The following is a 27,937-nucleotide window of genomic DNA, read 5'->3' as shown; positions in this document are numbered from 1 at the left end:
ATTACAGATGGATATATACATAAGTGCTGTAAGGCTCAGGGGGAGGGGTTACTATCACAGTGCTTAAAGCATACAAACTCAAGCGCACAGGTAACGTGGAAGAACGGGCTTAAATAGAGAAGTGAGGGCTTAGCCTCTTGGAAGAGATGTGATTTTAGGAGGGGCGAGTGGTGGAAGTCTATTTAAGTGATGGAAACTTGGCCAAAATTTCCTTCCCAGAAAAAGAGAAGTATTGTACTTGCCCCGGTGTGTAACAGGCTACGCCTTCTTTGACCAGCCTGTTATTAATACTAAAAGCCTTCATTTCAGGAACACGGGGAAAGTGAAAAAGTTCAACAAGTAGCACATCATCTTCCAAAATTCCTACAAAAACAGTAAAACATATGTACATTTTCAAATCAGTAGCACTAGAGTCATTCATTCATTCAATAGTATTTATTGAGCGCTTACTATGTGCAGAGCACTGTACTAAGCGCTTGGGATGAACAAGTCAGCAACAGATAGACTAGATTAGACTGTAAGCCCGTCAAACGGCAGGGACTGTCTCTATCTGTTGCCGACTTGTTCATCCCAAGCGCTTAGTACAGTGCTCTGCACATAGTAAGCGCTCAATAAATACTATTGAAAGATAGAGACAGTCCCTGCCGTCTGACGGGCTTACAGTCTAATCGGGGGAGACGGACAGACAAGAACAATGGCAATAAACAGCGTCAAGATTTTAAACAGAGTCAAGGACCAAAAACTCTCACCGTCAGACACACACACACACATACACACACACACACACGTGTGCACAGAGATTCAGAGAGAAACCAGCACAGCGAGAACTTACTGGTAACTGAGCAAATCAAAAATTCATTGCTTGCCATTTCTTCAAATTTTTCTTTGGCTTCTCTACTCCAAAGCATCAGCCTGTTAGCAGGTTCAATAAGGGCCAGTTTGCATTTAATTGCCTGTATGCCAAATAAAATTCCTATTGTTATATAACAGAAAGCCATCTCTTTTGCAAAGAGAATGAAAATCAAGTGGCATTTCAGTGAAACAGACCTATGCAAAATCTTGACTCTTTAAAAGTTGCCCAGTTGCCCAGTGAGATCAACTAAGCACATCTGGCCATTCATTCTTGGTCTCCTTTGCAGGCTCCTCCTCCCCCTCCCATCCTCTAACGGTAGGGGTTCCTCAAGGGTCCGTTCTTGGCCCTCTTCTGTTCTCCATCTACACTCACTCCCTTGGTGAACTTATTCGCTCCCACGGCTTCAACTATCATCTCTATGCAGATGACACACAAATCTACATGCCCACGTCTCCCCCATCCTAAAAAAACCTGCTCTCGACCCCACTTCCCCCTCCAGTTATCGCCCTATCTCCCTACTACCCTTCCTTTCCAAAATCCTAGAACGAGTCATCTACAATCGATGCTTAGAATTCCCTTAACTCCCATTCTCTCCTAGACCCCCTCCAATCTGGCTTCCGTCCCTTCCACTCTACCGAGACTGCTCTCTCTAAGGTCACCCATGACCTCCTTCTTGCCAAATCCAATGGCTCCTACTCCATTCTAATCCTCCTTGACCTCTCTGCTGCCTTTGACACTGTCGACCATCCCCTCCTCCTCCATACCTTATCTCACCTTGGCTTCACGGAGTCTGTCCTCTCCTGGTTCTCCTCTTACCTCTCTGGCCGGTCATTCTTGGTCTCCTTCGCTGGAGCCTCCTCCCCCTCCCATCCTTTAACTGTTGGAGTTCCTCAGGGGTCAGTTCTTGGCCCTCTTCTGTTCTCCATTTACACTCACTCCCTCGGTGAACTCATTCGCTCTCACGGCTTTGACTACCATCTCTACGCAGATGACACGCAGATCTACATCTCCGCCCCTGTCCTCTCCCCCTCCCTTCAGGCTCGCATCTCCTCCTGCCTCCAGGACATCTCCACCTGGATGTCGGCCCGTCACCTAAAACTCAACATGAGCAAGACTGAGCTCCTCATCTTCCCTCCCAAACCCGGTTCTCTCCCAGACTTCTCTATCACCGTGGATGGCACAACCATCCTTCCCGTCTCTCGGTCCCGCAATCTCGGTGTCATCCTTGACTCGTCTCTCTCTTTCACCCCACACATCCTATCCGTTACCAAGACCTGCCGGTTTCACCTTTACAATATCGCCAAGATCCGCCCTTTCCTCTCCACCCAAACGGCTACCTTACTGTTAGGGGCTCTCGTTATATCCCAGCTAGACTACTGTGTCAGCCTTCTCTCTGACCTCCCTTCCTCCTCTCTCGCCCCGCTCCAGTCTATTCTTCACTCTGCTGCCCGGCTCATCTTCCTGCAGAAACGATCTGGGCATGTCACTCCCCTTCTTAAACAACTCCAGTGGTTGCCTATCAACCTCCGCTCCAAACAGAAACTCCTCACTCTAGGCTTCAAGGCTCTCCATCACCTTGTCCCTTCCTACCTCTCCTCCCTTCTTTCTACCGCCCACCCCGCACGCTCCGCTCCTCTGCCGCCCACCTCCTCACCGTCCCTTGGTCTCGCCTATCCTGCCGTCGACCCCTGGACCACGTTCCCGCGGTCCTGGAACGCCCTCCCTCCTCACCTCCGCCAAACTGATTCTCTTTCCCTCTTCAAAACCCTACTTAAAACTCACCTCCTCCAAGAGGCGTTCCCAGACTGAGCTCCTCTTCTCCCTCTACTCCCTCTGCCATCCCCCCTTTACCTCTCCACAGCTTAACCCTCTTTTTCCCCTTTTCCCTCTGCTCCTCCACCTCTCCCTTCCCATCCCCACAGCACTGTACTCGTCCGCTCAACTGTATATATTTTCGTTACCCTATTTATTTTGTTAATGAATTGTACATCGCCTTGATTCTATTTAGTTGCCATTGTTTTTACCAGATGTTCTTCCCCTTGACTCTATTTATTACCATTGTTCTTGTCTGTCCGTCTCCCCCGATTAGACTGTAAGCCCGTCAAATGGCAGGGACTGTCTCTATCTGTTGCCGACTTGTTCATCCCAAGCGCTTAGTACAGTGCTCTGCACATAGTAAGCGCTCAATAAATACTATTGAAGGAATGAATGAATCTACATCTCTGCCTCTGTCCTCTCCCATTCCCTTCAGGCTCGTATCTCTTCCTGCCTCCAGGACGTCTCCACCTGGATGTCTGCCCGCCACCTAAAACTCAACATGTCCACAACTGAGCTCCTTATCTTCCCTCCCAAGCCCTGTCCTCTTCCTGACTTCCCTGTCACTGTGGATGGTATGACCATCCTTCTCGTCTCTCAAGCCCACAACCTTGGTGTCTTCCTTGACTCGTCTCTCTCTTTCACCCCACACATCCAATCCGTCACCAAGGCCTGCTGGTCTCACCTTTACAATATCGCCAAGATCCGCCCTTTTCTCTCCACCCAAATGGCTACCTTACTGCTATGGGCTCTCGTTATATCCTGGCTAGACTACTGTGTCAGCCTTCTCTCTGATCTCCCTTCCTCCTGTCTCTCCCCGCTGCAGTCGATTCTTCATTCCGCTGCCTGGATCATCTTCTTGCAGAAACGCTCTGGGCATATCATTCCCTTCCTTAAAAACCTACAGTGGTTGCCCATCAACCTCCGCATGAAACAAAAACTTCTCACTCTAGGCTACAAGGCTCTCCATCACCTTGCTCCCTCCTACCTCTCCTCCCTTCTCTCTCTCTACTGCCCACCCCACACACTCCGCTCCTCTGCCGCTCACCTCCTCACTGTCCCCCGTTCACACGTATCCCGCCGTTGACCCCTGGCCCACATCCTCCCGCTGTTCTGGAATGCCCTCCCTCCTCACCTCCGCCAAACTAACTCTCTTCCCCTCTTCAAAGCCCTACTGAGAGCTCACCTCCTCCAAGAGCCCTTCCCAGACTGAGCTTCCCCTTTTCCCTCTGCTCCCTCTGCTGCCTCTGTCCCCCCTTTTTCTCTGCTCCTCTCCCTCTTCCTTCCCCACCCACCCCATGCACTGTGCTCATTTGTGTATATTTTTAATTACCCTATTTCTTTGGTTAATGAGGTGTTCATCCCCTTGATTCTATTTATTGCTATTAAGTTGTCTTGTTTTTGTCTGTTTGTCTCCACCGACTAGACTGTAAGCCCATCAATGGGCAGGGATTGTCTCTATCTGTTGCCGAATTGTACATTCCAAGCCTTAGTACAGTGTTCTGCACAGAGTAAGCGCTCAATAAATATTATTGAATCTAAGGATACAGAACAATTACAAGTATTTTTGAAACCAACTACCTGGGAATATCGTTCCATGCATTACTGTCCCTAAGGCAGGCTGAGATTTGAAACAAAATTTTGGAAAAACAAATGTGACTAATACTGTCCGAGGTGAGCCTCGCCATCACTCAGCTATTTCTCTTAAAGTTCTTTCATTTGAAATCTCAGGGTACCGAGGCACGCCTTAAGACTCAAAAGAAAACATTCCCAACTCAGACTAGGAGCCCCATGTAGGACAGGGGCTGTGTCTGGCCTGATGATCTTGCCTCTAGCCCTGAGCTGAGGATGGTGGGTGGCACATTGTAAACACTGAACAACAACCATCATCATCATCACCATCACTATTATCATTACAATGATATCTTTACGTAGTGGTAAAAAAGGGATTTTTCGTGCACCTTGGGGAGCGACATTTGGCACGCCTTGGTGCAGCTGGGCTTCAAACCGGGGACTTGCCCAGGCAAGCGATAAGCCTAAGGAACTCCCATAAAGTGACCCTACTAGGCCTGGGCCCTCACCCCCCAAGGCCCAAACTGCTCTGCATCTGGAGTTTCCTACTCAGCTGCACGGGAAGATCGCCGGACTTGCACTCGCCAAACTTGGGTGGCCCCGAGGAAAGAAGTATCAAATGAGTGGAGAGAGGAAGCATGCCCCTGCTCGGCCTGCAGTCCCAGAAGCTCAGCTGCCTTCTTTCTCTCGAGAGCACGGTCCCCTCAGGATGGTGAAATTTAAAGAAATCTGGAGATCGATCCCGTCCTCAGCACAAGGGCCGCTCCAAGTTCACTGAAAAGCAGCAAGGGCTGGTGGAAAGAGCCTGGGCTCTAATCCCAGCTCTGCTGTGTAACCTTGGGCAAGTCACTTCACTTCTCTGGGCCTCAGAGCTTCAACCCCAGTGCTCAGTGAGATGTTTGACACAAAGTAAGGGTTTAGCAAATGCCATTTATCAGCGAATTTCTGGCCGACTGAAATCACCGTGGGGGCAACAGCGTTCTTCAAAACAATCTCCAACCAATACCTTTCGTTTGAGCTAAAATGCATTCAAAGTTAATCATCCAATTCACCTTTTTGGGGGAACTCAAAAACTCATCCTTTACGGGACGTATGTCTTGGAGCGCCACTCTTGCAGTTCGGCCAGTGTCAACATCGATAACTTCCAGTTCCTGGTGTGCCGGCAAGCCTTTAGAAATCACAGAATTCGATTTAAATAACTGAAGACGGGTGCCTAGAGCTAAGGCTGAGGGAGACGAATACTATAGAGTATAAACCATACTGAAGTCAGCTGAGGTATGGTGAAATTACATTACAGTGTTGTTTTTGTCCTCTCTCAAGCACCTAGTACAGTTCTCTGCACACAGTAAGTGCTCAGTAAATACGACTGACTGATTAACTGACTGACCACATGCCTAAAGCAGACCAACTGCCAGGTGAAAATGAGCAACGGAAAGACTGTATCCATCCAACCCAAGGTTGTATACCAACTCTACCATCTTGGACTCTCCCAAGGGCTTAGTCCAGTGCTCTGCATGCACTCAGTGCTCAGTAAATACCACTGATTGCTTTTCAGCAGCAGTACAGAGTGGCAACAGGAGCTGGAGCAGGAGCAGCAACAGCATTTACAAAGAACCCACTTGGTGCGGTGCAGTGCTGAGAAACAGGATGGCCTAGTGGAAAGAGCAAAGAACTGGGAGTCGGAAGATCTGGGTTCTAATCCTGGCTCCTCCACATACTTGCTGGGAGACCTTGGGCAAGTCACTTCACTCCTCTGTGACACAGTTCCCTTATTTGCAAAATGGGGACTCAATACCTGCTCTCCCTCCTACTCAGGCTGTGAGCCTCTCAGGGGACCTGATTATCTTACATCTACCACAACGCTTACTACAGTGCTTGGTACAGAGTAAGCCCTTACCAAACACCAGTATTAGTATGAGTATTATTATTTATTACTAGGAGCCTAGGAAGTGCCAAAGAGCAAAAGTGACATGTTCCCTGCCCACAAGGAGTTTGCACTCTAACAGAAGCAACGTGGCGTAGTGGATCGAGCACGGGCCTGGGAGTCAGAAGGTCATGGCTTCTAATCCCGGCTCTGCTACTTGTCTGCTGTGTGACCTTGGGCAGGTCACTTCACTTCTCTGGGCCTCAGTTTCCTCATTGGTAAAATGGGGGTTGAGACCGTGCGCCCCATGTGGGACAGGGACTGTGTCCAACCCAATTTGCTTGTACCCACCCCAGCGCTTAGTACAGTGCCTGGTACATTCTAAGTGCTTAACAAATACCATAATTATTATTACAAGAAACAAGCATAAAAGTATGCACAACCAGAGCTGAAAGAGATCTCTAAGTTCTGCTTCCCGGGCAGCACAACGTCCAACCTTGTACTGAGAAAGACAGAATGGATTTAAGTGAAAGAAAAAAATTATTTCAGGAGGCTGGCAAATGGAGTGCCACATCGAAGGTACAAGAGGGCAAGCTCAAAGCGTCACAACCACAGGCAAAGTTTCTTTGGTACATGAAGAAAAGTGGGTCACACCAACTGTGTCATAAATGAACTATAATTCATGACACTGGATCTGACCAATAATATTGTTGGTATTTGTTAAGCGCTTACTATGTGCCTAGCACTGTTCTAAGCGCTGGGGTAGACATAGGGGAATCAGGTTGTCCCACGTGGGGCTCACAGTCTTAATCCCCATTTTACAGATGAGGGAACTGAGGCACAGAGAAGTTAAGTGACTTGCCCACAGTCACACAGCCGACAAGTGGCAGAGCTGGGATTCGAACTCATGAGCCCTGACTCCAAAGCTCATGCTCTTTCCACTGAGCCACGGTACTTCACTAATGGGACTGGACAGCTTGAATTAGGGAACGTGTAGATACCCATAACACCCAGGGTCACAAACAAACTCTATTTTAAAACAACTGGCAGTTTAAAGTCATTATCCTTATGAGCAAAACCCAACTTTACCTAATCACATTTTGGTATAGTTTCAAAGAAATCACTTACTTACCAGTGACTTCTGCCCGGTACCAAGTTCCAGCTGCAGACTTAGCTATGCAGGCTTGACCTTTAACTGGGCAGAGGAATTCAAGATTTTCTCTATTTTCATTGTCATATGCTCGTTTAATCCTCCTCAGGAACACTAAAAAACCTAAACGGTCAACCTAAGTAATAAAAAAGAGAGGCTTTTCTTGGTTCTATATGACCCCCGGGGTCCAACTATCAAAAGAAACAGAATTTAAGACCACCTGAACAACACGGTATTCTGTCACAAAAACATGATGTGCAAAATTAAACGAATCTCAAAGTAGCAAAATAATGAGATTCCCCACTCAGTATTAACTTTGCCCAGCACTGTTTTCCCTCATTCTCATTTCAGGGTGGGTACTTATGATCAATCTACCAATCAACCAATCATATTTATTGAGCGCTTACTGTGTTCAGAGCATGGTACTAAACGTTTGGGGAAGTACAAGATAACAGAGTTGGTAGACACCTTCCCTGGCTACAATGAGCTTACAGTCCGGTAATGATAATTATGGCATTTGTTAATGCTTACTATGTGCCACACAATGTACCAAGCCCTGGGGTGGATACAAGCAAGTCAGGTTGGACAAAGTCACTGTCCCAAGTGGAGCTCACAGTCTTCATCCCCATTTTGAGAAGCAGCGTGGCTCAGTGGAAAGAGTCCGGGCTTGGGAGTCGGAGGGCATGGGTTCTAATCCTGGCTCCGCCATTTACCAGCTGTGTGACTTTGGGGAAGTCACTTAACTTCTCTGTGCCTCAGTTACCTCATCTGTAAAATAGGCATTAAAACTATGAGCCCCACAAGGGACAACCTGATCACTTTGTATCCCCCCAGCGCATAGTAAGCGCTTAACAAATACCATTATTATCATTGTTGTTATTATTTTACAGATGAGGGAACTGAGGCCCAGAGAAGTGAAGTGACTTGCCCATGGTCCCAGAAAAGACAAGTGGCAGAGCCAGGATTAGAACCCATGACCGTTTGACTCTCGGCTCAGGCTCTATCTGCTAAGCCATGCTGTTTCTGCTTCTGATCCTGACTGTGGGAGAGGCAGGGAGGAGGATAGTGGGAGAGGGAGGGCACAGGGCTATGGGATAGGAAGGGGCACCCAGTGACCCTCCTCCTAGTCTAGAGGGAAAGACAGACATTAATATAAATAAATTAAAGATATATACTTAAAAGTTGTGGGGCTAAGGGAGCGGTAAATAAAGGGTGCAAATCCAAGTGCAAGGGTAAGATAGAAGGGAGAGGTTTAGTAATTTGGTTGGAAAGGTAAAAATATGCAAAGAAAAAACAAAACCAAAACAATGGTGAAGTAGCTTACAGACAGAATATGCTGAATTATGACGAGGAAGAAATATATTGAAAAGTCCCTCAGGGCTAAGAGTTGTCAAAGTACCTACGAAGAAGCAGACTGTTGATAGAAAATTAATACTGAACTCCAGTCCTTAATAAATACTATTATGAGTACTACTAATATTCACTCAATCGTATTTATTGAGCACTTATTGTGTGCAGACCACTGTACTAAGCACTTCGGAGAGTACAATACAACAATAAACAGACACATTCCCTGCCCACAACGAGCTTACAGAAAAAAGAGGGGGAGACAGATATCCATACAAATAAATTACAGATATGTACATAAGGGCTGTGGGGCTGAAAGGGGGGAAGCAGGGCAGAGCGACGCAGAAGGGAGTGGGAGATGACAAAATGTATGGCTTAGTCTGGAAAGCCCTCTTGGAGGAGATATACCTTCACTAAGGTTTTGAAGGAGGGGAGAGTAATTGTCTGTCAGATCTGAGGAGGAAGGATGTTGCCAGCCGGAGGCAGGTCACGGGCGAGGGACAGGCAGCAATATAGGCGAGATCAAGGCCCAATGAGAAGGTTAGCATTAGAGAAGCAAAGTCTGAGGGCTGGGCTGAAGAAGGAGAGAAGCGAGGTGAGGTAGGAAGGGGCAGGGTGACAGAGGGCTTTAAAGCCAAGAGTGAGGAGTTTCTGTTTCACGCAGAGGTGGATGAGCAACCCCTGGAGTTTTCTGAGGAGTGGGGTGACACGTCCTGGACGTTTTTGTAGAAAGATGATCCGGGCAGCAGAGTGAAGTACGGAATGGAGTGGGGAGAGACAGGAGGCTGGGAGGTCAGCAAGGAGGCCGATGCAGCAATCCAGGAGGGATAGGATGAGTGACAATAGGATTACGTGGTAGCGGTTTGCACGGACAGGAAAGGACAGATTTTAGTGATGTCGTGAAGGTGGAACCGACGGGATTTAGTGACGGACTGACTATGTGGGTTGAATGAGAGAGGAATCAAGGTTATGGGAGTTCCCTCTTCTCCCCACCCTACCCCCAACAACCAACCCCTCATCCTTCTCGTCCTGTCCTAAAGCAATTGAGAGAGCTCGGCAGAGTGAGGGGACACGGGCAGAATAATGTATAAGAAAAATGATCTGGGAGACATGGTAAAGCATGTACTGGGAGGAGAGAAGAGGATACGGAAGCAGGAAGGTCTGCAAGGAAGCCGATGCAGTAGTTGAGATGGAGTAGGACAAGTGCCTGGACCCGCGGAATGGCCACTTGAACGAAGAAGAAAAAACAGACTCCAGAAATCTTGTGCAGGGAGAATCCACAGGATTTGGTGATGGGCTGAATATGGGGGTTGAAAGAGAGGGAAATGACAAGGATAAAGTTATGGGCTTGAGCGACAGGGAGAGTGTTAACAGTGATGGGAGAGATAGAGAGAGGACAAGATTTGGGAGGAAAGAAAAGGTGTTCACTTTGGCAGGTGTTGAGCTTGAGGTGCTGGCAGCCCACGGAGGAAGAGATGAAAAGGAGACAGAAGGAAATACGAGATGGCAGGGCGTGAAAGAGAGGTTGGGTGCTGGCACGGTAGATCAGGGAGTCATCCATGTAGATAATAATTACGGTTTTTGTTAAGCGCTTACTATGTGCCAAGCACTGTTCTAAGCACTGGGGTAGATACAAGGTAATCAGGTTGCCCCCCATGGGGCTCACAACCTTACTCCCCATTTTACAGATGAGGTCACTGAGGCACAGAGAATTAAGTGGCTTGCCCAAGATCACACAACAGACAAGTGGTGGAGCCGGGATTAGAACCCATAACCTCTGACTCTCAAGCCCGGGCTCTTTCCACTAAGCCACGCTGCTTCTCATAGATGTGGAAGTTGAAGCTGTGGGCGCAGATGAGCTCCCTGAGGAAGTGAGCGTAAATTGAGAAAAGAAGGGGATTCAGGGGAGAACCTTTGAGGACACCCAGTTAAAGAGTGGGAGGCAAGGGAAGAGCCACCGAGAGAGACAGAGAACCATCTACCACTTGTCCACTGGGCGACGTTGGGCAAATCACTTAACTTCTCTGTGCTTCGGTTACCTCATCTGTAAAATGGGGATCAAGACTGTGAGCCCCATGTGGGACATGGACTGGGTCCAACCTGATAATCCTGTACCTACCCCAGCGATCGGACAGTGCCTGGCACATAGTAAGTGCTTAATGAATACCTTGGGAAAAAAAAAGAGGCTCAGCACGGCCTAGTGGAAACAACCCAAACTTGGGACTCAGAGGACCTATGTTCTAATCCCGGCTCCACCACTTGTCTGACCTGATTACCTTTTATCTATCCCAATGCTTAGGATAGAGCGTGGACCATAATAAGACCTTATCACTATAACCCCTCCTCCCCGCCCCCACAAAAAAGCAGAGGAGGACTGTGTGATAAAGACCCAAGAGACTAAGGAGGATATTTTTGGATGGAGACCATTAGATTTGGCAAAACAGAAATCACTGTAACATTGGAGAGAGTGGTTTCCGGGATGGAGGAACCTACCATGGAGGTTTATCGAGGGCTATGGCTGTGGGATCCACAGAAGGACAGTGCGGCGGGAACTGAGTTGGGCAGGGAGGGCAGGGTTGAAAACATGAGGCTTATACACCAAGAGAGTAGATGTTGGTCGGGGGGGCAGTTAAATTGGGGCTGAGGGCCTGGGATGAGTGGAGGGGCGTCAAGAGAGCGACGGGCTCAGGAGGGCTGGAGGGGCAACGGGGGCAAAGACTGTTTTGCAAGGAAGGGGGAAAGAGAAGGCCGGTGAGGAGGCTGTGGGCGAGAGTAGGAATTCAGAGTTTGCGAGGTTAGAGCCCATACAAGGACTAAGGACCTCCCCCCGTCCCTCCCTCCGTCCCTCCCTCCATCCCTCTCTCCGTCCCTCCCTCCGTCCCTCCCTCCGTCCCTCCCTCCGTCCCTCCCACTTGTGCTGCATCCCTGCCCACCTACTGGCCGATTGCACTCCGAGCCCTGGCGAGAAAAAGACCAGCAGGGACGAGAGAGGGTGAGTGGTGCTGCACAAGCCACTAATGAGGTCTCGGGACCGAGGCCCGGCTGTCATTCCCAGCGGGAGACTTCATCAGTCCTCCACAATTTCCCAAGATCCATGTAGGAAAAGTGGACAGATGTGATAAAAGGGCATTCTTTTGATACCTACAAGTCCTAAGTTTTACCTCTGAGTTGTTGAAATGCTACAGTATTTCAATTCATTCGTTCATTTGATCATATTTATTGAGCCCTTACTGTCTGCGGAGGACAGTACTAAGCGCTTGGAATGTACAATTCAGCAACAGATAGAGACGATCCCTGCCCAACGACGGGCTCACAGTCTAAAAGGGGGAGACAGCAAAAACAAAATAAGGAGTCAGGCATTGATACCATCAAAAGAGATCAACAGAATCATAGACACATCATTGATAAAATAAAGATAATAAATAATATATACAAATATACACAAGTGCTGTGGGAAAGGGAAGGGGCTAGAGCAGGGGGAAGGAGGAGGGGGAATGGGGAGGGAAGGAGGCAGAGGGAAAGGGAGGGCTAAGGCTGGGAAGGCCTCCTGGAGGAGGCGGGCCCTGAGTAGGGCTTTGAAGAGGGGAAGAGAGTTAGTTTGGCGTATGTAAGGAGGGAGGGCATTCCAGGTCAGTGGGAGGACGTGGGCCGGGGATCGACGGCAGGACAGGCGAGAACGAGGCCCAGTGAGGAGGTTAGCGGCAGAGGAGCGGAGTGTACAGGGTGGGCTGTAGAAAGAGAGAAGGGAGGGGACGTAGGAGGGGGCAAGGGGATGAAGAGCTCTGAAGCCAAGAGTGAGGAGCTTTCAGTGGGCTTACCGTTTGAATGTAGAAATCCCCAGGACTGTTTACGTGGCAAACTACAACTGTCACTTCTGTCGATACTTTTGGTAAACTGGGGGGACGATACTCAAGGGTCAGAGTCGTGAGATGTCGCATCTGGGACAGATGTGTCGGGATCCTAATCGGAAACACAATCAGTGAATAAGCAAACGCAAGGGGAGGAATCCCCTTCTGGCAAACTCTTGCTCTCCTCTGGTGAGGGGACTTGGTTCAAAATTACTGAAACTTGAAATTGTCCTTGATTTCCTCTTTTCTCAACTTTATGACTGAACTTCTCCCCCACTCCACTCTCTCTCAAACAGGCATTTGCATCTTACCAAGTAAGGTTCTAAGATAATAATGATAATTATAATTATGGTATCTGTAAAGTGCTTACTATGTGCCAAGCACTGTTCTAAGCGCTAGGGAAGATACAAGGTGATCAGGTTGTCCCACGTGGGGCTCACAGCCTCAACTCTCATTTTACCGATGAGGTCTCTGAGGCACAGAGAAGTGACTTGCGCAGGGTCACATGGCAGACACGTGGCAGAGGCGGAATTAGAACCCACGACCTCTGACTCCCAAGCCCAGGCTCTTTCCAGTGAGCCACGCTGCTTCTCTCTTCTCTGCTTCTCAAGCTGCTGTTTATTGTTGGGGATTAAAACTGTGAGCCCCACGTGGAACAACCTGATCACCTTGTATCCCCCAGTGCTTAGAATAGTGCTTTGCACATAGTAAGCGCTTAACAAATACCACCATTTATTTATTTATTTTTAAACGCACATTCCCTGCCCATAATGAGTTTACAGTCTAGAGTTCACAGTCTTTTAGACCTTGAGCCCGTTGTTGGGCAGGGATTGTCTCTGTCACCCAACTGTACATTCCAGGCGCTTCGTAAGTGCTCCATAAATATGACTGAATGAATGAATGAGGGGGAGACGTTAATATAAATATCTAAAAGATAGGTACATAAGCGTTGTGGGGCTGGGGGAGGGGACGGGGGGAAGAGAACAAGTCTAAATTGGCGGGCTTAGGATTTAATCCCCATTTTACAGCTGGGGAAACTGAGGCATGGAAAAGTTAAGTGACTTGCCCAAGGTCATAGAACAAGCAGAACTAGAATCATAGAATAGATGAATCATGAATCATAGATTCATAGAACTAGCAGAGTGGGCATTAGAAACCAGGTCCTCTGATTCTTAGGCCCATGCTCTTTCCACTAGGCCAAGCTGCTGACTTGATCCTGCCTCCTGTATCTCCCTCCTTCTGTCCATACTTCACTTGAATGCTAAAGGAGCACGCTACTAGGGAGAACACAAAAACACAAGATACTGGTAGATTTCTCATCTTTTTTAACCTCTAAAGTTGACTCCTGGGTTTGTTTCTTAAAAGTATTAAATGTAAATACCCTAAAGAACTCTTTGCAGGCAAGTTGTGTGCTTACCGATTCAAGCCAGGGAGAGTAATTGAATTTTACTCATACAGGGTACGCAATGCTTCCTTGGCTCTTGAAAGTTTGAAAACTGCTGTTCTAACTCATGTCTTTTCGGGGAAAAAAAATCCAAAGTAACGTACCTCGCTATTCCAGTAAAAACCAGTTTGTCTCTGAGAGACAGTGGCACGCTGCTGCTCCCTTTGATTTCTGGAGGTCTTTTCAGATCTACAGTAAACACACCACCTTCTTCCTTATAGATGTGCATTAAAACAGGCATCTTCTCCACCATTTTCAAAAACTGTATTTTAGCATGTTCTCCCCAATGTTCATTCTATTAAAAAAGTCAAATTCGAAAGGTCTTTTAGAAGGTGCTGCAATTTTGTTCAAATACGTCTCTTCTCAGGGTAACTTCTTCTCCAACCCAGTGGTTTGAGATAACAATAGTCCTTTTAAACCAAAGATCTGGATAAATTATAAAATAAACAGTGTTAAAATTTGAATCTAATCTGAGCCTTATCCGATTTTTACAAAAACCTTTATTTAAGGCAGTCTTGTAATGGGGAGGAAAGCACTACCCAAAAATATCTCTTTACCCACTGCCTTCGACACTGTCGACCACCCCCTTCTCCTGGAAACATGATCCAACCTCGGCTTCAGGCCATGTTTCCCCAGTCCTCAAGAACCTCCGTGGATGCCCATCTGTGAGTGCATGAAACATGGTTTGCAAAGGCTATGGTTAGTAAGTAGATTTAATAGGGAAGCTATGATGATGACGACAACAACAACAACCGAAGAGGTATTCATTAAGCGCTTACTGCATGCCGAGCACTCTACTAAGCATCGGGCAGATACACGATCATCAGGACAGACCCACAGAGCTCACAAACTAAGGGGGAGGGAGAAGAACCTTATCAAAACACTTGCCCTCTCCCTTCTTCCCTCCCTAACAGCCATCTTCAACTGCTCGCTCTCCAATGGCTCCTTTCCCACTGCTTTCAACCACGATCATATCTCCCCTATCTGAAAAAAAACCCTTCCTTGACTCCAAGGCTCCCTCCAGTTAACTCCCCATCTCCCTCCTACCATTTCTCTCCAAACTCCTTGAGCAAGTTGTCTACACCTGTGGGCTCGATTCCCTCTCCTCAAATTCTCTCCTCGACCCCCTGCAATCAGGCTTCCATCCCCTCTGCTCAATAGAAATCGCCCTCAAAGGTCACCCGTTCATTCATTCATTCAATAGTATTTATTGAGCGCTAGGTGCAGAATACTGTATTAAGCGCTTGGAATGTAATCCAATGGCTTCTACTCAATCCTAGACCTCTCAGCCGCCTTTGACACGGTCAACCAACCCTTTCTCCAGGAAGTGTCATCCGACTTTGATTTCACTGGCACTGTCCTCTCCTGATTCTCCTCTTACCTCTCTGGCTGTTCATTCTCAGTCTCCTGCACGGGCTCCTCCTCTACCACCCACCCCATAACTGTGGTTGTCCCTCAAGGTTCAGTTCTGGGTCCCCTGCTCTTCTCCATCTACACCCACTCCCTCGGAAAACTCATTCACTCCCGTGGCTTCAACTACCACCTCTATGTGGACGATACCCAAATCTACATCTGCAGCTCCGATCTCTCTCCCTCTCTGCAGTCTTCCATTTCCTCCGGCTTTCAAGACATCTCCTCCTCCCCTCCCCACTGCCCCTACTCTCTCCCTCTGCTCCACCCCCTTCCCCTCCCCACTACACTTGTATATATTTGTATACATTTATTGCTCTATTTATTTTATTAATGATGTGCATTTATCTCTGGTTCTATTTATCTATTTGGATGGTAGTGATGCCTGTCTACCTGTTTTGTTTTGTTGTCTGTCTCCCCCTTCTAGACTGTGAGCCCGTTGTTGGGTAGGGATTGTCTCCATTTGTTGCCGAACTGACTTTCCAAGAGCTCAGTACAGTGCTCTGCACACAATAAGTGCTCAATAAATACAACTGAATGAATGAATATTTGGATGTCCTCCCAATACCTCAAGCTTAACATGTGCAAACAGAACCCCTTATCTTCCCACACAAACCCTGTCCTCCCCCCGAATTTCCCATCACTGTAAGTGGCACCACCATCCTTCCTGTCTCTCAGGACCATTCCCTTGGCATTATCCTCTCTCATTCAACCCTCCTATTCAGTCTAAGACTAAATCAGAATGAGAAGCAGCGTGGCGCAGTGGAAAGAGCATGGGCTTTGGAGTCAGGGCTCATGAGTTCGAATCCCAGCTCTGCCACTTGTCAGCTGTGTGACTGTGGGCAAGTCACTTAACTTCTCTGTGCCTCAGTTCCCTCATCTGTAAAATGGGGATTAAGACTGTGAGCCCCACGTGGGACAACCTGATTCCCCTGTGTCTACCCCAGCGCTTAGAACAGTGCTCGGCATAGTAAGCGCTTAACAAATACCAACATCATTATTATTATTAAATTCTGCCGGTCCCACCTTCACAACATAGCTAAAATCCACCCTCTCCTCTCCATCCAACTGCTACCAAGTTAATACCATCACTCATCCTATCCTGCCTAGATTAATGCATCAGTCTCCTTGCTGGCTTCCCTGCCTCTCCCCACTCCAGTCCATACTTCATCTGTTGCCCAGATCACTTTTCTACAAAAACTTTCAGGACATGTTTTCTCACTCCTCAAGAAACTCCAGTGGCTGCCTAACCACCTCTGCATCAAACAAAAACTCCTCACCATTGGCTTGAAAATACTCAATCACCTCGCCCCCTACCTCACCTCGCTACTCTATTACAGACCAGCCCGCACACTTCACTCCGCTAATGCTAATCTTCTCACTGTGCCTCAATCTCGTCTATCTTGCCAATGACCCCTCGCCCATGTCCTACCTCTGGCCTGGAACACCCTCCCTCCTCAAATGTGGCAGACAGTTACTCTCCCCACTTCAAAGGCTTACTGAGGGCACATCTCCTCCAAGAGGCCTTCCCTTCCCTGGCCTTCCCTTTCCTCTTCTCCCACTCCCTTCTCCGTCGTCCTTACTTGTTCCCTTTGTTCATTCCCACCCCCTCCCAGCCCCAGAGCACTTATGTTGATATCCTTATTTTATTTATATTAATGTCTGTCTCCTCCACTCTAGACTGTAAGCTCGTTGTGCGTAGGGAATGTATCTGTTTATTGTTGCATTGTACTCTCCCAAGCGCCTAGTACAGTGCTCTGCACACAGTGAGCACTCAATAAATACAAATGAATGAATGAAGATCAGAAATCCAATCCTCATCTTCCAGATGAAGAAACCCAGATACAGAGAGAAGTGAGGTGACTTGCCCTAAGTCAAGGTTAGTGGCAGAACCGGATTTCCCACTCAACGCCCCTGACTCCCAGGCCTGGGCCCTTCCCACTGGGCCACTCATCTTCAACACAGACTTGTGGAGAGTGTTTTTCTTCCCTAAGTGAATTACCCTTTTCCTTGCTGCTATTAACATCCACCCTGTTTTTCTCAGATGACTTTTCCAGCCTGTCCAGGTCATTCTATCTCTGCATTCTATCTTTGCATTCTATCTCTGATCTCTGAGCTGTAGACCATCCTTTAAACTTGGCATCCGGAACAAATTCAACAGGCATTTTTCAAATTTACTCACTCTTCACCAGGCCCTTCTGAAACCACTCTCCATGCCACAAGCTATGCTAAGAAAGGAAATGGGCTCAGCAGAGCCTGCACGATGTCTGAGAGGAGAGGAATAATAATAGTAATAATAATAATTATAATAATTGTATGGTATTTGTTAAGCACTTACTATGTGCCAAGGACTGTTCTAAGCGCTGGGGTAGATACAAGGTAATCAGGTTGTCCCACATGGGGCTCAAAATCTTAGTCCCATTTTACAGATGAGGTAACTGAGGCTCAGAGAAGTTAAGTGGCTTGCCCAAGGTCACACAGCAGACAAGTGGCAGAGTCAGGACCAGAACGCCGACTCCCAAGCCCGTGCTCTTTCCTCACTACCCCAGAGAGGTTCGGGATTCACAATGATAATTACAATACTATTAATAGTAACTAGCATTTGTTAAGCAATGACTATGCAACAGGCACTGTACTGAATGCTGGGGTGGATACAAGCAAATTGGGTTGGACCCAGTCCCTGTCCCACGTAGGGCTCACAGTCTCAGTCCCAAGTTTACAGATGAGGTAACTGAGGCCCAGAGAAGTGAAATGACTTGCCCAAGGTCACAAAGCAGACAAGTGGAGGAGCTGGAATTAGAACCCATGACCTTCTGAATGACTTGTCCAAGGTCACAAAGCAGACAAGTGGAGGAGCTGGAATTAGAACCCATGACCTTCTGACTCCCTGGCCCATGCTCTACCTACTCTGCCATTCTGACCCTCCTACAAAGGGCCAGGTTGGGAACTTCTGAGGAGATTCATGGAGGAAATGATTCAAGAGACCACAGCTTGGCTAGATCTGGACAGCAAACTCTTTGAAAAGGAAACACACCTTTCTTTTTGGTGCACAGTGAACCTTTACAGTAGTCAGGGTGAGTCGGGCGCTCAGAGCCACACATAGCAGCAGTACTGCCAATGGAGTGCAGAGTGGCATCCACGCCACCCTGGCCAGCCTGGCATCAAACTCTGGGAGAATCACAAACGGCAAAGTCACTTAAGCAGCTTCATCGAAGCAGCGGCCCCAACGGGGCAAGAAACTCCATCTACTTCTACCGATGTGATCAGCAATTGAGGGTTCCTAGGGGATTTCTGCTACCTGGCAGTGTTGAAGATTGTGGGTGCCACCAGGAGAAGACAGCGAGACTGACTTGATGAGAGAGTGACTGAGATCAGAAAGCAATTTACAGAGAAAGCAACTTACAGAGAAGCGGGCACCGTAGATCAACACCCCCTCCAATCTCCTCACCAACCTAACCGAAGAGATGCTGACAGAAGTTTATGTTGTGGAATAGAGAAGCGGCACATGGTACTGGCCAACTTTACAAGTTCTGAATGCAATAAGCAAACCGAGCCACAGAACTACATCTGTGTTTTCTATCTCGAGGCAAAAAGGGCATGGGGTGGCCGTCACTGGACATCAGACCAACTCGGTCTGTTTGTTCATTCAATAGTATTTATTGAGCGCTTACTATGTGCAGAGCACTGTACTAAGCGCTTGGGATGAACAAGTCGGCAACAGATAGAGACAGTCCCTGCCGTTTGACGGGTTTACAGTCTAATCGGGGGAGACGGACAGACGAGAACAATGGCACTAAACAGCGTCAAGAGGAAGAACATCTCGTAAAAACAATGGCAACTAAATAGAATCAAGGCGATGTACAATTCATTAACAAAATAAATAGGGTAACGAAAATATATACAGTTGAGCGGACGAGTACAGTGCTGTGGGGATGGGAAGGGAGAGGTGGAGGAGCAGAGGGAAAAGGGGAAATGAGGCTTTAGCTGCAGAGAGGTAAAGGGGGGATGGCAGAGGGAGTAGAGGGGGAAGAGGAGCTCAGTCTGGGAACGCCTCTTGGAGGAGGTGATTTTTAAGTAAGGTTTTGAAGAGGGAAAGAGAATCAGTTTGGCGGAGGTGAGGAGGGAGGGCGTTCCAGGACCGTGGGAGGACGTGACCCAGGGGTCGACGGCGGGATAGGCGAGACCGAGGGACGGTGAGGAGGTGGGCGGCAGAGGAGCGGAGCGTGCGGGGTGGGCGGTAGAAAGAGAGAAGGGAGGAGAGGACCTCACACACGTGGTGAGCTACAAAGTGGAAAGCCCAGAGATGGATCTTGTTTCAAGTCGCTTGAGAGAGCTCCTCCGGCTCCAGAACGAGGAGGCTGCCTCCGGATGAACGAGTGCTGGAAGATGAGAAAAATGCCCCAGCCTTCTCATTCCCCCAGATGGAAATAAATGAATGAATGGGAGGGTTATTAGCCTCTCTCTGCTCAAATCTTCCTCAACTCTGGACGCAGAGGAGTTCTCTCTGCATCATTCTGCAGCCTCACAGGTGTTTCCCTGGTACCTGTCCCACCCCCGCAATCAGCAACTCTAAGAAACGCTCACTCATCTCTTACTTACTGGATATGGTGGAACCAGGTCCTTCAGGGTGCACCTCAGCGCCAAAGGATTTCGAACTCTCAGCTGCTTCTTGCAATTATCAGGCTTTCTTATCACCAGGCAAAGGGCATCCACCACTGCATAGCTCAGAGTCAGATGCTTAGGGATAAAGGGGTCATCACTAGCCCTAATGAAAATAAACCAATAGCATGGGTCCAGTTGGAAACAGAAGAGGAAAAAAAACCTTCCCATCCCCTAACACGGGAAATTCCCATCCCAAAAATATGTTCCAGGATCCTACAGGTTTTGCTGGACTGTTCAGATACCTTCCTGAAAGGTACAGTTTTACTGAAACTATCAACTATCTGCCCTCCAGTACACACACATACACACACGCAGGGATGCATGCACATACGCACGCACACAGACGGCGGGAGGGCGGCAAACGGACTCCGATCACCGCCCTTCCTGCCGCTCTGTGGTTCAACTGGTTTCTGTCACTTCAGGGTCTCCACCATCGATCCGGTCCCTTCTCTACCCTTTCCGTTTTGCCATTCTTTCTCTGGTGACCGGGTCACCGTAGAGATCTCTAAACTCCAAAGCGACAATGAGGGACTCTAGAATGGCAGAGACCATGGCTTTTGTAAAACTGTGGCCAAAGGCTGCATCAAAAACACTGCCTAACTAGCTTGTGGCTTTCCTGTTTTGGGGTTGGTGCCTCGTCTGGCTCTTCTGAACGGTGAGCTACAGTTTCCACTTGTGGCTTCAGAGGGCACTTGTGGCACTCCAAGCTTCAGAGAGAAAAATGTCCTCTTTCCATTCCTTCCCAACCGTTCGACTTGGATCCAGACATAAGCCTGGGTTGGGTTGAGAATCACTGCTTGCAAACCAGAGGTCGCCGCCGCTGCCAACACAGCACCTGGCCCGAGGCTCAAAGGGGGAAAAGCAGTAGATGTCACAGCCCTCCGGAGTGATTATTAGGGGGGCACCCCCAGCGGCCCAGCCCACTCCACTAGGAAAGACTTTCTCTTGGTCATGAAGGTGGGTGGGCAATCGATCGATGGTATTTTCTGACCCCTTGAATGTGTACAGAGCACTGGACTAAGGGCTTGGGAGAGAACAACACACCAGAGGGGGTAGACACGTTCCCTGCCCACGACAAGCCGACAGTCGAGAGGGCAGCCCACAGAGGTTCTTGAGGAGTGGGCAGATGTGGACTGACCAATTTTTAAGAAAAATGATCCGGGCAGCAGAGCGAGGTACAGTCTGGAGTGGGGAGAGACAGGAGGCAGGGAGGTCAGCGAGGAGGCTGATACAGTAATCAAGGCGGGATAGGATCAGTGCTTGGATCAGCATAGCATCGTTTTGGATGGAGAGGAAAGGGAGGACCCTGGTAATGCTGTGGAGGTGGAACCAGCAGCCTCTGGTGACAAAACTGAAAATGAGGGATGCATGAGAGAGATGAGTTGAGGAGAGATGAGCTTCAGGGAGTCAAAAGCCTAACAGCCAAATGACAGTGAATTCAATTTACCAAAAATAATCTGATCTTTCAATGAAGCAAACCCTCTTTTTCTGCTCATGTATGCCCCCAATCACACTGCGCTAGCTATTAGAGAAAACAGAGAAACCACCCATAGAGTTATCTAATCAAACAACCACCAAAGGTATTTATTGAGCGCTCACTGCGTGCAGATAACCGTACTAAGCACTTGGGAGAAACTGATACAATCAAGTCGGTAGACCCGACACCTGACCACAAGGAGCTCAGAAGGGGAGACAGACACGAAAAACAAAAGCAAGCTCATTGTGGGCAGAGAACAGGTCTACCAACTCTGTTGTACTGTACTTTCCCAAATGCTTAGTACCGTGCTCTGTAAGTGCTCAAATATCACTGATTCACTGAACTTCCAAAAAGGAAAACGGGAGAGCGTAAGGATATGGAGCTAAGTGCTGTGGGGCCGAGGGTGGGATGAGCGTCAAGCACTTAAGAGGTACAGAGCCGTGTGCATGGGCGATGCCCGTTCTCCTAATCCGCCCACTTGAAACAGCATAAACGCCTACTGACATAATGCAAGATGACATAATTGCTCGCCAGGTGATGGAGAGGGAACAATAACAATGGTAAAATTTGAAGAGAAGCTTCTGCCTCCGAACTGGAAAGCTGTTAAGGAGTTCCCCAAATCTCCTTTCCCTTCTTTACTCCTCTCTAAACAAACACACGAAGACAACCAAATTTCCTTCCTACCCTGGGATAATGAAGACTTCAGTATTCCCAAAATCAATCATGTAAACTTGCAGCACTGCAATTTCACCGATGGAGTACTTCTTTGGACCATGGGATTGCTCCACATGTTTACCCTCCAGTGGAATCAGCCCGGTGACAGTCGCCCGGCACCACACTCCATTTTCCTTACTGTTAACAAATACTCTTGCACCTAAAAGATTAGAGTAAAAAAAAGTTAAACCAGAGATCTCAGATGGTAACATCATAATTATTCATCTTTTCGTCCAGTAATTTCTTCACCGGGCACAAAATGAGAGGGGATCGTGGGCCTCAAAATGGGCAATGCCATCCTCAAATTCAAATCTTCAATGTTTCACAGGACTCCAACTAAGTCTTTTGAAATACTTCTATCTGGAGGGACTGAAAACAACGTTTTTTCCCAACTAAGTCCCTGCTTGGGAAATTGAGATCGATCACATGATTGTCATGCAAATCGCACCCCAGTTTTCTAGCACTCTTGAAATGCCCAGAAAAAAACAAACAACATAAAAAATGCTTATTTGTGGAAGCAGTGGCCTAGTGCAAAGAGCCTGAGTCAGGGAAGCAGGGGACTGTGACTCCTGGGCTCCTCCACTTCTCTGCTGTGTAAACTTGGGCAAGTCACTTCACTTTTCTGGGCCTCAGTTTCCTCATCTGGAAAATGGGGATTTGATACCTGCTCTCCCTCCCCTTTAGACCGTGAGTCCCACGTGGCACAAGGACTGGGTCCGGCCTGACTGTCTCGAATCTACCCCTCTCTTTAGTACAGTGCTTGACACACAGTAATCACTTAACAAGGACTACTAGCATCATCATCATTATTATTATAAAATTCACCAGGAGATGCTTTTGTTGTCTAACTCTGCTGCACCAAAGAATACTAAAATTCCTAGGTTTTGGGAAAAATTGCTTTAATTACCTAGTTCCAAGACTTCAGAAGGACTGGGGTATTGGTTCATGCTGCAAAAGCGATTCAGGTTCTTTTCCATTTTTGCTGCAATTTTCCTTAGTGAGTACTTCCGAACATAGAAGTGGCAGGGATGTACAACATAGCTTACAATCACTAGTTCTTGAGCGGGTGGGCTAGAGAGCTCCCTGTTAACTGAACAGAGAAGAATGAATTGGGATTGCATAATTAAACAGAATGAAGCGGGGCCTGGTGGAAAGAGCCCGGGCCTGGGATGCAAGGGATCAGGGTTTAACTCCCGGCTCCACCACCTGCCTGCTGTTTGACCTTGGCAGAGTCCCTTCACTTTTCTGGGTCTCTGTTTCCTCATTTGGCATATGAGCTTTAAATACCCCCTCTCCCTCCCACTTAGACCGTGACCCCCACCTGGGTCCAGGGAACGTATCCGATCAGATTAGCTTGGATTAGCCCCAGCATTTAGTACAGTGCTTAGTACCTCAGAGTAAGGAAGCACCTAACAAATACCAACTATTTCTATTGAGACAACAAATATATATGAAATGCAGGAGTGCTGCTTGATAAGGCAATCTGCAGACTACTCAGACCTTGTTTTAAGAAACATTACAAAATCTGTAAACTCGTTATGGGCAGGGAGCCTGTCTACCAAATCTGTTATGTTATACTCTCCCAGGGGCTTAGAACAGTGCTTTGCATACAGTAAACGCTCAATAAATTTGATTGATTGACTAACCCCAAAAAGGTCACAAGTGTGACAAACCACTCAAAACCTTTAAATCCCATAAAGTGATTCTTTAATACAAAAAAAACGGGGAAACACTTATGTCCTCTTTGTCCAGAAGAAATAGAGTTTTCCTGGAAAGATTTTGGCTGTCTACTTGCCTCTGCCTCCATGGGATAATCTGTGAAGCATGATTTGCCAAAACAAACAAAAAAATTAAAGTGCACTATTCCTGTTAACGAAGACACTTGTATTACCAGTCTGGTTGAATCGTGTATACCCCTCTCTACTGTAAGCTCATTTTGGGCAGGGAATGTGTCTGTTAAATTGCTCTATTGTACTCTCCCAAGCATTTAGTGCAGTGCTCTGAACAGAGTAAGTGCTCAATAAATACAACTGACTGACAACTCCATCGAACTCTCCCAAGTGCTTAGTCCAGTGCTCTGCACACAGTAGGCACTCAATAAATGCCACTGTGACTGAAATAGCAACATACAGCCCTGAAGTGGCAAGAATCCTGGGTCTGAGAAGACAAATAAATCAATCACTGGTCTTTACTGAGCACTGGACGACGCGCTTGAGAGAGTACAATATAAGAGAGTTGGTAGACACATTCCCAGCCCCCAATAAGTTTCCAATCTAGAAGTAAAGTCATGATGGGCCATCCTAACTCAGCCTCGACAGTTCCAGGGACTTGTGGGGCCTTAGGGAAAAACTACAGGTGCTTTGAGGGAAGCTTGGGGAAGCTCTGAGTCACAGAAACAACTCCACTTAAGGGCAGGCCAAGCGAACCAGGGGGCTTGATCAAGGCTGCCTGGGTCACAGCTCTCAGAGTGAGGCAGAGTATCATGTTCTGGGAGCAGCCAAAGAATAGAACAGGGTCTGGGCAGCAGCAAGCTCTAGCACATTCTGCAGGCAACCTGCTACCCCATCCTCCATTTTCTTTAATCAATCAAGCATGTGATCAATGCAATTCTCATTCAACTCACTTTCCTGGTCACTGTCAATTATTTCTTCGACGATCACATCAGGATCCCATGATGCTTCAGGTAAAGTAGTCATTTTGGAGAGCAGAGATCTGAAGGTCAAGTCTCGGGGTTGGATGTTCATCATTTTTTCTGAATTCCCATCATCGGTTTCAGGCTGCAGAGGAATTCCTTCACCTAACTCAGTTGGGTCCAACTCATCACTTTCTGCTGGTATGAAAGGGTCAGAATAGGAAACTTCCTTCTCCTCAATGCACTGAGGAATATGTCCTCCCACGACTCCAGTTTCTTCCATGGAAAATCTGTTGGGGCGGGGGGGGAAAGTCTGATTTAGGGTGTTTTCACATGATCCAGCAGGATCCTTGGAATGGATTCTATGGACAACTGTCACCTCCTTTTCACACCACAGTCAATAAGGCCTGATTGACCTGGGCCTTTGCAGAAGTGCATCAGTGAAAGTTGTGGGTTGACAGGTACAAAGTAAGAGATTTGGCCTCATCACGGGATCACGGGTGAGGCCTGCTGCCATCTGCTCGTCCGAGCTCTCTGAGGGAGTATATTTCCTCCAGAGTTCCTAGAGTCAACTGGCCCACTAATAGCTCTGCTTTCCCTCTAGAAGTTGCAGCAGATTGGGACCCAAGACTTCCACTTATTCATGTGAAGGTTTCTGTGACTGAGTTCTTGAAAATAGAATTCTGGAAAGCACTCTGGCAGATAAACTGAACCATGTTCCAGGAAAACCCTCATACTAGGAATTATTACACAGGGAGGAGGGGATAGAGAGGAAGCAGGCGGAAGACAAGAGGGCGGAGGGAGAGACACACAACACTCCCCAGAGGGAACATCAGATGAGCCAAAGCCTTGGGTGACACTTCAGCAGCGAGACCCCGAGGGAAGGAAAGACTCCAGTGCTAACTGTTCAGCCAGCACAACCCTGGCACTTTCTCGTTCCTGCCTGGGATGGGTAGGCAAAAGTGTGGTCCGAGCAGGGCCCGCCGACAGCTGAAGTGCCCGCAGCACTGTGGCAGTGCCGTGCCAGAGATCCACGAGTCGGGTAGAGCTGGGCTACAACTATCAGTAACTGATTCTCTTCCACTGGACCAACAGCAGGTCAGTCATCTGTATTGACTGAGCGCTTACTGTGTGCAGGGCACCATACTAAGTGGTAGGGAGAGTACAATATAACAATATTACAGACACACTCCCTGTCCACAAGAAGCTTACAATCTAGAGGGCAAGAAAGATAGTAATATAAATAAACTGCAGATATATACATAAGTGCTGTGGGGCTGCGGGGGGGGGATGAATACAGGGTGCAAGTTCAGGGAGACGCACAAGGGAGCTGAAGAAAAGGTAAAGAGGGCTTAAACCAGGGAAGGCCTCTTGGAGAAGTGCCTTCAAGTTGTGCAGGGCACAACAAGCATTAAATCAAGCCACACTAGATGAAGCAGATCAGTTAAGGATGTAATCATTACACCTACACAACTATGCATACATTAAAAAATCCACTATAAACTGTGCTCTTATGAGTTCCATATACTCTATGAATTGGGCTAATTCAGTTCCTTCTGGTCAATTACTTTGGCATCATAAAAGAAGATCCCTCCCTCAAAAGTTCTTCATATTCTATTTTCCCCCAAACTTTTAATCATATAACTGAGTTCATTAGAATTCTTATTGAACCTCTAACTAATATTAAGGTGTATCTTAAATGCCAATCAATTCACTGATTTCAGCATGCTTTAGTTTTTGGTTTGCATGTCTCATTAAAGGAAGAGCACTATTTATCCCTACCTCCAGTGATTAGGTACTACCTAAAGTTTTGGGGTCTGTTCACCTGCATGCCCTCTGTGGTCCTCCACCATGGCTGAGAAACTCTGCCCGCACCAGCATGCTCTGTGCACCAGCCATGCTGTCTTCCCAAGAACTGGTACCAGCTCCCCTCCATACCATCAAAAAGACTCCAACTCATCCTGCTTTCCATGACCCCAGTGGGAAACACAACACCACCTGCAGCATGAGGCCTCCTTAAAATCTCAGGAAGGCTAGAGAAGCAGCGTGGCTCAGTGGAAAGAGCCCGGGCTTTGGAGTAAGAGGTCATGAGTTCGAATCCCAGCTCTGCCACTTGTCTGCTGTGTGACCTTGGGCAAGTCACTTCAACTGTGCCTCAGTTACCTCATCTGTAAAATGGGGATTAAGACTGTGAGCCCCACGTGGGACAACTTGATTCCCATGTGTCTACCCCAGCGCTTAAAACAGTGCTCGGCACATAGTAAGCGCTTAACAAATACCAACATTATTATTATTATTAGTGGCCACGGTGGCCATTGCTGTGGACTCAAACATGAGGAGCTTGAAATTCCACTCCTCCAATCACAGATCCTTACTGCCTTTTTGTTTTTATTTTGCGAATCTGACCTTATCCCTTAGGCTTCCAATTTATCTCTCAAGTATTCCCCTCCCACCATTATTCATAATAACAATAATAATAACAATAATAATCAGCACGGGATAGATACAAGGGTCTACTGGGTCAGACACAGTCCCTGTCCCATCTAGAGCTAACAGTCTTAATCCCCATTTTACAGGTGAGGTAACTGAGGCACAGAGAAGTTAAGTAACTTTCCCAAGATCACAAAGCAGACAGGTGGCAGAGCTGGGATTAGAACCCAGGTCCTCTGACTCCCAAGCCCGTGCTCTTTCCACTAGGCATGCTGCTTATTTAGACTCCTGGCCCTTCGAGGGACAGGGTTCATGTCTAATTCCCATTTGTATACTCTTCCCCAGCACTTAGAACAATGCTCTGCACAAGGTGAGTGCTTAATAAACATTATCTCTTCTATGACTACTACTATTTCCCATACCACTGCGACTTACCCAGCAAGATGCCTGAACTTCAAAGACTTCACCTGTGACAATTCCCTCTCAAATCCAGATTTAAGAGTCTGGATAATCTGGAATTACAGAATAAGTAAATGTCAGAAGCTGGACTGTCTGTAAAAAGAAATCAAACAATGGTATTTATTGAGCACTTGCTATGTGCAGAACACTGTACTAAGCATTTGGGGAAATACAACAGAGTTGGTAGATGCAATCCCTGCTTACAAGGAGCTTACAGTCTACAGGGGGTGAGAAACATTAAAACAGTTTAGGGATAGTGT

General features: G+C 47.6%; 1 protein-coding gene across 1 annotated transcript; it reads right to left on the bottom strand.

Moving 5' to 3' along the window:
- Window positions 1-103: 103 nt before the first annotated feature.
- On the bottom strand, window positions 104-27,730 carry LOC120637997 (RING finger protein 17-like; the record flags this gene model as incomplete). The annotated part of the gene is given in 11 exon segments (XM_039911078.1): window positions 104-363; window positions 833-953; window positions 5,293-5,408; window positions 7,237-7,390; window positions 12,420-12,561; window positions 13,998-14,188; window positions 19,903-20,068; window positions 22,127-22,316; window positions 23,064-23,246; window positions 24,780-25,078; window positions 27,654-27,730. Coding segments are annotated over 11 exon segments (1,824 nt in total), but the record flags the coding sequence as incomplete, so codon positions are not given.
- Between the last annotated feature and the right edge of the window lie 207 nt (window positions 27,731-27,937).

This window comes from Ornithorhynchus anatinus, unplaced genomic scaffold, assembly GCF_004115215.2.
Source record: "Ornithorhynchus anatinus isolate Pmale09 unplaced genomic scaffold, mOrnAna1.pri.v4 scaffold_93_arrow_ctg1, whole genome shotgun sequence".
In the NCBI taxonomy this organism is placed as follows: Eukaryota; Metazoa; Chordata; class Mammalia; order Monotremata; family Ornithorhynchidae; genus Ornithorhynchus; species Ornithorhynchus anatinus.
This window is presented reverse-complemented; position numbering and strand designations above follow the sequence as displayed.